The sequence below is a fragment of the Rhinichthys klamathensis genome, unplaced genomic scaffold (genome assembly GCF_029890125.1).
Source record: "Rhinichthys klamathensis goyatoka isolate OS25496 unplaced genomic scaffold, OSU_Roscu_1.1 h1tg000066l_1, whole genome shotgun sequence".
Lineage (NCBI taxonomy): Eukaryota > Metazoa > Chordata > Actinopteri > Cypriniformes > Leuciscidae > Rhinichthys > Rhinichthys klamathensis.
The window spans coordinates 1,698,120-1,708,484 of record NW_026606609.1 but is presented as its reverse complement, the minus strand read 5'-3'; the positions used below and the strand labels follow the sequence as shown (position 1 = coordinate 1,708,484).

Here is a 10,365-nt window from a genome sequence, read left to right as displayed (position 1 = left end):
GTCACTGTTCAGTAAGAATGCGGGACCTTCCCATAATTATGGGAAAACAGAGGATGTACAATTACATCCTAGAAATGTTTGACTAATGCAAAAGTAAAAATGTACCAGTCTACGCAAAGTCATGTGACTGTATGGAGTTAGTACCGAGTGTCAAGACGATTATTACACCCTTAAATGGATAGGTCACCCAAAACTGAAAATTCTGTCATCATTTACTCACCCTCATGTCGTTTCAAACCTGTATGAGTTTCTTTCTTCTGCCGAACACAAAAGAAGATATTTCAACTGTTTGGTCACCCATATTCTTCAAAATATATATTCTTGGTGTTCAGCAGAAGAAAGAAACTCATACAAGTTTGGAACTACTTGAGTAAATGATGACAGAAAGTACATTTTTGGGTGAACTATCCCTTTGAGCCTATACTATGACTATACTGCCTTGGATCATATACTGTACTGTATTGCTCAATTGTTGTTTTACAGTGGCACAAAAGCATTTTGTGTAACTGTCTGGACAGAATAAAAAATGAGTTGAGTGGGCCGTACAGAAGTGGGAACTTGTTGTATCATGTGATCTTAGTAAAGTCTCCTTTTCCACCAACCTATTTATTCAATAAGGCTTTGAAAAGAAGGGCATCAGTGTGTACAAAAAAGTAAAAATTCCCACTGCACTTAACCCCAGGTTATCGCTGTTTTAAACCCCCTTCTTTTTTAACCGCAGGTAAAGGAATGTTTACACTTGTCATTTAAAAGCGGGGTTAGCACTAGGATAACCCAGGGTTAAGCTCCGGAACAGGGTTAGCGCTGCTTTTGCAAGGTCTACCCTTCATTGCATCATTTCATACTGTACAACTTTGAAACCACAGTGTTAGATGCTCTGCAACCGACATCCAATAGCATGCCTTATATTAACGTGCTTTGGACAGTGACGGAAACATTGTGTATTGTATAAACAGTGATTTTAGCGTTTGAGGGGGGAAATGTCAAATGGTGAAAGAAAATGTGACGTGAAAAAATTGTGCAATTGGAGAGAAGAAGGTATTTTATTATTCTTACCTTTAGAGCCCGAAAAATCCCTTCAGGGTAAACTTTATGATACAGTCGGCAATATATAATATGAGGATGGGCAATGCTAGAGCCTTATGTAAACATATTGTGTGCAGCGTTCGTCCAGTCAATGACACTGACACCCCAAATATCCAAATAAGGACATTAACCCATGGATTAGGAATGTACAATGTGAAATGTCAGTTTATGAATACCCAGGATTTATTGTTAACCCCGGGTAAATTCTGTGAAATGTAAAGCAAGATAACCCAGGATTCCATTTGTGTGAAAAGCACTAAAATTACTTTAGAGTGTGCACATTTAAATGATTAAAGGGTTAGTTCACCCAAAAATGAAAATTATGTCATTAATGACTCAAGGACAGTATACCGTACATACATTTTCAATGGAGGGACAGAAAGCTCTCGGACTAAATCTAAAACATCTTAAACTGTGTTCCGAAGATGAACGGAGGTCTTACGGGCTTGGGACGACATGAGGGTGTGTCATTAATGACATAATTTTCATTTTTGGGTGAACTAACCCTTTAAGATCGCAATTTTTTTGCTTTTGATTGAAAGGCTTACACAACTCTTTTCTGTTGCATGTTGGAAGAAACTCTAGTATATTTCTATAACTCAAAAAACTTGCCCAGATTGTCAGCTTCAGTTTTCCATCCACAAATGTCTGCGTTGACAACGCCATTTGCAAACCAACCATTTTTTCCTCGGAATACGCTCCTCCAACTGTGACGAAGGAGGATTTGAGTGGAAACAGTGCTTCACAGTTAGCCGCAAATTCCCGCTTTTACAGGCCCACAGTGGAACATTCTATACTTAGTCACTGTGCACTGCCACATTTTCAAGTCAGTTCATGGGGTTTGCCTCCACAGATTTGTATAAAACTGATACTAATATGCCAGATTTAAGTGGGAATTTGCACAACATAAAAATAAGAAAACGTGGCATGAAGCTTGGATTTCTGATAGGGGTTTCTCTGTAAACACAGCAGACTTATAATGCTCAGAGAACTTATAATATTGTCATTGGATACTTTACAATTGTTTTCTTCTTAAATTCTACCCTGGAAATCTGACCCATCATGCCTGGGAGGCAAAATGCTTACAGGCTCAATGGATTAATATTGTTTATGTTTAGTCTGACAGCTTTCAGTTTCTCATTTAGACTGATTACTAAGAAAGATTACCTGTCAAGTGCTAGTTCCAAAAAGATAGGGTAATCAATCATTCTTTTAACACCTTACTGTGAAAAATAATAATACAAGAGAGCATTGTTTATATATTTATTTGTCGATAGGTTAACTGTCCATAGTTGTTGTTAGTTTGAAGTACAAAAACAAGACCATCGTTTTATTTGCATTTCGCACTTTCCGTTATTATGATTGACTGGTGGAATGTTTTTGTGAAATGAAAATGGAATCGGACGCCACTGACTGTTTTCTTTCACTGTGATGACATGTTCAAAATGCTCATTAGACTAGGGTCCAATTTTTCATAACAAGAAACTGAAACTTTGACATTGATAAAACAACAAAGTTCAAGTAGAGATACACTGTATGGTTTGAATTGGCTTTCCAACATATGTTCAAATCTGATTCAACAGAAATACTGTACTGAAAAATATTCATAGTATTTATGAATGGTTTTGATTCGTGAGATATTGGCTTGTGCTCTTATCTTTCATGAACAGCAGTGATCTCGTTTTTGTTTATCACTTTTTCCCGTCCACTAGTGGTCTCTAATATTGGTCTCTAATATTTTCTCAAATATCTTATTAACATGAAGGAGAAATAGCCATGGCCAACATGTATGATACAAAAATTACAAAGTAAATGTTTTATCCTCTCCATCCAGAAGTCTCCTGTATGTGGCTATCTCAGCTTCCAGCTCCATCTTGATGTTGAACAGGATCTGATAATCCAGTGTTTGACTTTGAATGCTTTCACGCAGCTGCTTAAGCGCAGACTCCCGCATCAAAATAATGCCATTGTATTGCTCCACCTGCATGCCATATCGCAACTTTGTTTCATGAAGAGCTTCTTCCAAAGATGCTCTCTGTAAGAAAAGGCAAAAAATAAAAAAAACATGAGTAATATGTTCAAAAGTAGGCAGCTCCATCAAAGTGTGCAGGAAGAATCTCTTACACTTCCAGTCAGAGACTGCAGTTCTGTTTCCAAAGACTGCATCTGCCTGCGGCTCACACTGACTTGTGTTCTGGCTCCCTTTAATGCTGCAGTGTTCTCGGTCACTTGAACCTGCACCATAGTGATCTATACAAAAAAATTGAGAATTACATTTTTTTCTTGTCTTTAAAACAGAAATTAAGTGTAAACTTTGCAATAAAAAATATGCCCCACTTTTGATTCGTGCCAGGCTTTGAGCTCCTCCTGGTTCTTGAGGGCGATCTTTTCATAATTGGCTCTCATCTCCTCCATGATCTTGGTCAAGTCTTGTCCCTTAGGAGCATCAACATCCACCTGCACTCCTGAGTGGGTGATCTGACTATATAATTCTGATACTTCCTGATAAATAGATTTGAGGTTCCACAGGGTTAGATCTTGGGCCCTCGTACTGTTTTTGTGAGCTACTGCACTCTCTGATCTGTTGTAATTTAATATGATTATTATTTATTTATGTGTAATAATATAATCAAATGTATTTACCAGTTGATGTTGTTTCTTTAAATCGATGAGCTCTACTTTCAACCCTTCAACATCATTTTCCAGATGCAGTCGTGCCACATTGGTGTCATCCAGCATCTTTCTTAGTGCATTTATGTCTGCTTCAACAGACTGTCTTAGCTGAAATTCATTTTCAAACCTATAGACATTACATTAATGAGAATTAATACTTTTTCTTTTTTATTGCTTTGGTGGCTGGTTGAATTAAGGGGAGGGACATTCTCAATTTAGAGTTTCAATGGACAAAAATTTGACTCAAACTGATTCATCAGACAAAAAAAACTGTACATTTTAAATGCTACAAGTTGTCAACTTGCACATTTGCAAGTTGTTCTTGACATATAAATGGCCTCACATCTAATATAAATGGAATAAAACCCACAAAACATAGTTTGATTTTATGTAGTCTTTAAAACCAGCTTACTTGACCCTGTAGTCTTCGGCAGCCAACTTGGAATTGTCAATTTGAACACCCATATTTGCATTGTTTAAAACCATTTCCAGGATCTAAATGGACATAACCAAAAAAGGTACAATACAGCTTATTGTTAGTCAATTATCTAAGGCCAATATAAAGGAGCCACTTCTCAAGAATGTATTATATGCCTTACTCAAGGACACGCTCAAGGTCCAGTTTTTGAGTCATCATTACTTTGAAACTGAACCTAAATCCCTTTCATTACACCCAAGCATTAATGCCTAGTAGTATAGTAGAAGCTGTTGTGGATGAGGTTGGACAATAATTTAGAGCAATGAATGAACCAGTTAATACTATCTATAAAATTTACAATCAACCTCACAGAAATGCAAATGTCTAAGCAATGAAGTAAATGTAGAAAACGAATAATGATGCATATTGAGATTTTACAAATGGCAATATTGTTAGAGACATTTCAGTGGACAGAAGTACCAATTACCTCTTTGCGTATTTTATCTAGTGTGGCTTGGTAGTGACTGTAGTCCTTAGTATCTGGACCTCTTTTCTCCAGAACCTGGTGGATTTTCACCTCCAGCTCGCCATTGGCCTTCTCCAAACTCCTAACTTTGTCCAGGTAGGAAGCAAGACGTTCATTCAGGATTTGCATGGTTACCTTTTCATTTGTAGCATTTCCAACATGCCCCATTTGTGCAGTGTTAGATCCAAAGATCTCCTTGGAAAAGGAACCCCTGTTCCCAGCACTTCTCCAAGAGTAAAATGTAGGTCTTGGCACGCTGAGATCCTCTGATGACATTCTGTATATTCGTTTGTTTTGAATGCTGAAGTTTTGCATTTTGCTAAATTTTCTGCAGAGATATCTTTAATGAAAAGGAGATCAGATGCAACTTCTGGTTCTGAGAGGAATGAGATTTTTATCGTTTTACACTTCACAAGATGTAGACACATTTATATTATCTTTAGACCCTGGACTCCCACCCCACCCACTGCTTAGTGTTATGGTTCTAATAACCAGGAAATCAAACCAATAGGTCTCCTGATGAAAGTATTTCTCCCAAGAATGAAAATTCTGCCATCATTTAGAAAATATTTTTGGTCCGTACAATAAAAGTAAATTTTGTCCAGTGCTATTTTGGACCCTGTTGACGTTCATTGTGTGGACAACCACTTTTGAAACTTTTTTCAAAGTATTTTCTTTTGTGTTCTGAAGAACACAAGAAAGAAATGCATTCAGGTATGCAATGACATGAGGTGAGTAAATGATGCCAATTTAATTTCATCTCTATCGTTAAACCTCACTTGGCACTTTTTGAGTAATGTCTTTTAGAATCCATTTCAATTAGGGAATGTCTTCAAATAGGTCCTAATATGGACTACCTGTATCAAATAGTTTGGTTCATACAACATCTTACAGGGGCTCCTTGGATGCTGTCTCTGCATGAATGAATTACCAAAGTCAAGCTCCTTTTTCTGTCCTCATGATATGAATATCTCTTAAATCACAGTGGCTGAAATAAATATGAAAGATACTGTTTTCCACAACAAAAGGTCTTATCACAACTGACATTATTTAATAGTTGGTTGTAAAATGCAGTTGTCTTTCTTTCTTTTTTTGTGAAAGCAAGCAGCATTTAGTAAGTTTTCCAGTTTTTTTAGCTAATTTTCACATAACCACCAATTATTTATTTTTCTTTTAAATTATATACATTTTTTAATTAAAAAAACTTTCAGTTCCAAGTATGCCACTTAATTGTATTACCCTCAGAACGGCTTTATTTCTAAACCTGGATGCAAAGAATGATTGCATTTGAGGCTCAAAACTATTTTGATCAGACTAATGTTATAGTCATAACTTTAATGACAGAAGCAGAATACAAAGATTTGATAAAAGTTTCATCTTTTATTGGAAAAGACAAGACATGATGACAACAACACAACATAGAAACGAAATGGGACAATCTGTGATTCGGCGTAAACAATCATTGTCGTTACAAAAATATGTAGTAAAGTTTCAATAGTGTTCATTGACATTCAGTCTTTTTTGGCTATAGTCTAAGTGTTAAATTTGTTGTTTTAAATTAGTGTTGAAATGTGCTAGTTAAGTCTCATTGCATATGTGCTCTGAGACCCTTACAATAAGGCACTTCTAACTAAATAAATATCTAATGTGTTAAGTCCAACCTGTTTTTAGATCATTTTATCATTGGCCCAAAAGGTTTTTCTGATGTGTTGTGGAGGTTGATCTGAAATTTGATGTTCAGAGTTTCCTCTCTTTGGTCTCTGTGCTTGAAGACACCACCTTTCCATCCACCAGCGTCTGTGTGACAGTCATCACTTTAACCTTCTTTTGCTCGTCAAGAGCATCCTGGAGCCTGCAGGAGAAAAAAATGCTTGTTACCAACCACACAAAACAAATACTCCAGCAAATCTAGCCACAAAGTTTTAAAACAAAGCCGCATTACATGTGTACACAAATGGTGCAAACTTTGTATGCTTCTGAAGAAAACTTACTTGAAGTCTCCACCGTCGAGAAGCCTCCTGTAGGTGGCAATTTCTGCCTCCAGCTTCATCTTGATGTTCAGCAGAGCCTCGTACTCCTGAGTCTGGTGTTGGATGTTGTTGCGCAGGTTTGTGAGCTCAGACTCCAGTTGCAGGACGACAGTGTTGAGACTCTCGATCTCCATGTTGTAACGCATTTCTGTATCACGGAGGGTGGCCTCCAGGGATCCTTTCTGGAGAATGAAGCAAAGAGAACCCAAGAGTTAGTTTTTAGCCAACTTCACGAAGAACAAGTCTCAAGACAAATTCAAGACACGATACTTGGAAAAATACAGCTAAATAGGATTAAAGGATTGGAAAGTCCAGATGCAAAATGGTAGCTTCTACAATGGCTACAAGGAAAACTCACCAGGTTCCTCTGTGACTCCAGCTCGATCTCCAACGTCTGAATTTGTCTGCGAAGTTCGTTGACTTCTGTACGAGCACCTTGGAGGGCTTCTGTGTTCTGTGTTACTTGTACCTGAATATCTGTGATCTAGAGAGAGCCCGAAATTTCACATTAGCCCCAAAACAAAGGCATCGACATTTAACGGTGTTTAGCAAGACTTGGTCGCAAGAAAATGATTGTCTTTTGGAATATACCTGAGATTCGTGCCAGGCCTTCAACTCCTCCTGGTTCTTCAGGGCCATCTTCTCGTACTTGGCTCTCATCTCCTCCATGAGCAGAGCAATATCCTGTCCCTTAGGAGCATCAACATCCACCTGCACTCCCGATTGGGAGACCTGGTTACGAAGCTCCATAACCTCCTGTTGGGTGGAGAGACCATGAAATATGTCTTAAAGTAACGCCCATAATAAATGATGCAGTAGACAAATGTTTCCAGATGTGCTAATGTCCAAATGTGCCAGATGTGTACTCACATTGTCATGGTTCTTCTTGAGGAAGATGAGCTCTTCCTTGAGGGCCTCAATCTCGCTTTCAAGGTTCATGCGGTTCATGTTGGTGTCATCAATGACCTTTCTCAAGCCGGTAATGTCGGCCTCTACACCTTGGCGGATGGACAGCTCAGATTCATACCTGCAGGCACAACATAGGTCAATGGGTCACTCTTCAAAACTAGGAAACTCTCCATGAGGTCAAAATGTTGGCTATACTTTACAATTCTGTTACTCACTTGACTCTGAAGTCATCAGCTGCCAGACGGGCGTTATCAATCTGGAGCACTAGACGGGCATTATTTGTGGTGGCATCAAAGATCTACAACCAAAACAGAAATCATTTGAATCAGTCAAAAGGGTAATACCAAAGAGTCACAGGAAACCTACCATTGAACAATGCAATGTGTAATTATGACACACCTAACTTTAACTGTTTTACATATGCAAATTTTAGTACATAATGTGTAAAACACATGGTCACTGGAGCTGTCTTCTGCCATGATGCCTTGGTTTGCTTAGATAAGAGGTACTGGAGGACAAAGTCCTTTTCACAGTCCATAATCATTAATCAACTGCCATGTTGGAAAAGCGTCTCTGTTTGAGGGTTGTAAATTAAGTTGTGTAGCGGCAAAGGCAGGGGTTGAGTTGGATTTCCTGTTTTTTCTAAGCTGATGTACTTTGTTGTGTAAATGCTTTCCATGTTTGAAAGCCAGCATATCCTGTCATCATGGAAAAGGGTGGAGATATATTATAGTTTAACAATAGTGAGCTTAACATATTTTTCCATATGCTAAAGGGTGTTGGCTATGTATCTACTAACAATAGATCTACTTAAATGTTCAGTATGTTTTAATTGAAATAAATGTTTATTTCTATATAATATATATTAATTGTTATATGTACTGTATACTTCACTGAGTTTTTAACCTTTAAACTGTAAAATTCCTTCCACTGCCAAACGTCATCTATCTTTTCATCAGGTTAATCTCATGGCTAATCCTATTTACTTTTGTGACTGTAGAAAACCTTGAGGAATAGGAATTTAATTGTTTTAATTTAATCTACCTGTCACTTTACTGTATTGTGACTGATGAATGAAAAACCAATCATTCCTATAACACTGTCTGGTTATCAGTGACATATTAGCTATAAATTTCAGCTTCAAGAAACAATTGGTGTGAAACTGACTCTAATTAGTCTGTTATCATTTACAGTATCTGCTTTATGAACTCAAACTTTTCAAGAAAATGTAGAACAGCAAAAATTACATGAATATAGCTAGCTTTGCTCTGAGGTAGTTCAGAAAAGTCTCACAGCTGGGCGCATTTTGCACTCTCTGAACTCCCTCGACTTTTCCATTTCCCTTGTGACACACACACAGAGACGCTAAAACATCTCAGATCCCAGAGTTTTCATCCACAGGGAATAAACAAACATCTGGATGTTTAACAGGACAAGGGTTAATACAGGATGGAAATGCTTATTCACCGGAATACCGGCGTCCTGTTGAGACTGAGACTCCCTCCCCCATGCCTTCCCCTGTTTTTAGTTTCACCCATAGTTTATTTTTTGGTTCTCTGCCTATCAGTGCTGGCCATCAGTAAACTCTCTTTCAGCCCCTTTAAATCAAACCAGCTTTAAATGACAAAGAAATGCCTTTGTTTTGTTAGTTTTTGTCCTGAAACCAAATAAATGTTCACTAGACTGTTAATAAACACTGAGCTGCACAATTAGTCTGTCACATTAAGTTCTTTATAGTGGCCATACATTTCCTGTACCCTTCTCCCACTCATTCAAACTAACCTTCTTGCGCAGCTCGTCAACGATGGGCTGGAAACGGCTGTAGTCGTGGACATCAGGACCTCTCTTCTCCAGGGCCTCGCGGATCTTCAGCTCCAGCTTGCTGTTGGCCTGCTCCAGGGTCCTCACTTTGTCCAGGTAGGAGGCCAGACGGTCATTCAAGTTCTGCATGGCCATCTTCTCATTGCCCATGATCTCACCTGTGGACCCGGAGGCACTCACATGGATGGAGCTGGACATTGAGGGAGCTCCCATTCCACTGCGGACACCGGAGTAGGACGCAGAGGAGATACGGGTGCCTTGACCTCCAGCGCCGCCATAGATGCTTGCAGCCCGGTAAGTTGGCACGTTGGTGGTACGCTTGATAGACATATGGGACATCGGCACCTGGGAGGTGGAGGAACGCACACTGTAGCTGGTTCTCATACTCATGGTCGCTGGAAGTGAGTGAGCAGATGAGTGAATGAAGGCCTGGAGAGAGGTAGAGCTCAGTAACACACAGCCAGAGGAGTGCACAGGGCATGAGGGACACTCTCAGGCTTTATGAACAAACAGCTCTCTAGAGTCCCGCCCCAAGCCCCTCCTACAGCCAAAAGAATTTCAGTCTGCGGTTTTGTGACCGCCTTCAAGAAGTCTGTTATTACAAGTGGCTCCATTTTTCCTTTCAGAAATTAGAGTGAAATGTTCTTCACATCAGGAGTTTTAGAGGTTTCTTTTATTTTTTTATCAAAAGAACAGGCCCTCCTGTTGTTAACAAAATATAATGTAATATGAACATTCATGTACATGAACATGTAATATGATAAAGATTTACTAAACTAAAAAGACCAAGAAAACCTATTTGGTAACACTTTACAATAAGGTTCTACTGTAAATCCTATAACTAACATGAAATGAAACTAACAATATTTTTAAAACTTGTATTAATTTAGGTTCATGTTAAT

General features: G+C 38.5%; 2 protein-coding genes across 2 annotated transcripts; both read right to left on the bottom strand.

The window, feature by feature from the left end:
* Positions 1 to 2,788: 2,788 nt before the first annotated feature.
* Positions 2,789 to 5,119, bottom strand: krt18a.2 (keratin 18a, tandem duplicate 2). The gene is made up of 6 exons (XM_056250042.1): positions 4,665 to 5,119; positions 4,172 to 4,254; positions 3,730 to 3,886; positions 3,424 to 3,588; positions 3,211 to 3,336; positions 2,789 to 3,121 (listed from the first exon to the last, which is right to left on the bottom strand). The coding sequence occupies exons 1-6, from the start codon at positions 5,016 to 5,018 to the stop codon at positions 2,888 to 2,890; spliced, it is 1,119 nt and encodes a 372-aa protein (XP_056106017.1). The 5' UTR covers positions 5,019 to 5,119; the 3' UTR covers positions 2,789 to 2,887.
* Positions 5,120 to 6,063: 944 nt separating this feature from the next.
* Positions 6,064 to 9,944, bottom strand: krt18a.1 (keratin 18a, tandem duplicate 1). The gene is made up of 7 exons (XM_056250041.1): positions 9,425 to 9,944; positions 7,858 to 7,940; positions 7,604 to 7,760; positions 7,325 to 7,489; positions 7,092 to 7,217; positions 6,695 to 6,915; positions 6,064 to 6,555 (listed from the first exon to the last, which is right to left on the bottom strand). Exons 1-7 carry the CDS (start codon positions 9,851 to 9,853, stop codon positions 6,441 to 6,443), a joined length of 1,296 nt encoding a protein of 431 aa, XP_056106016.1. The 5' UTR covers positions 9,854 to 9,944; the 3' UTR covers positions 6,064 to 6,440.
* Positions 9,945 to 10,365: the final 421 nt, after the last annotated feature.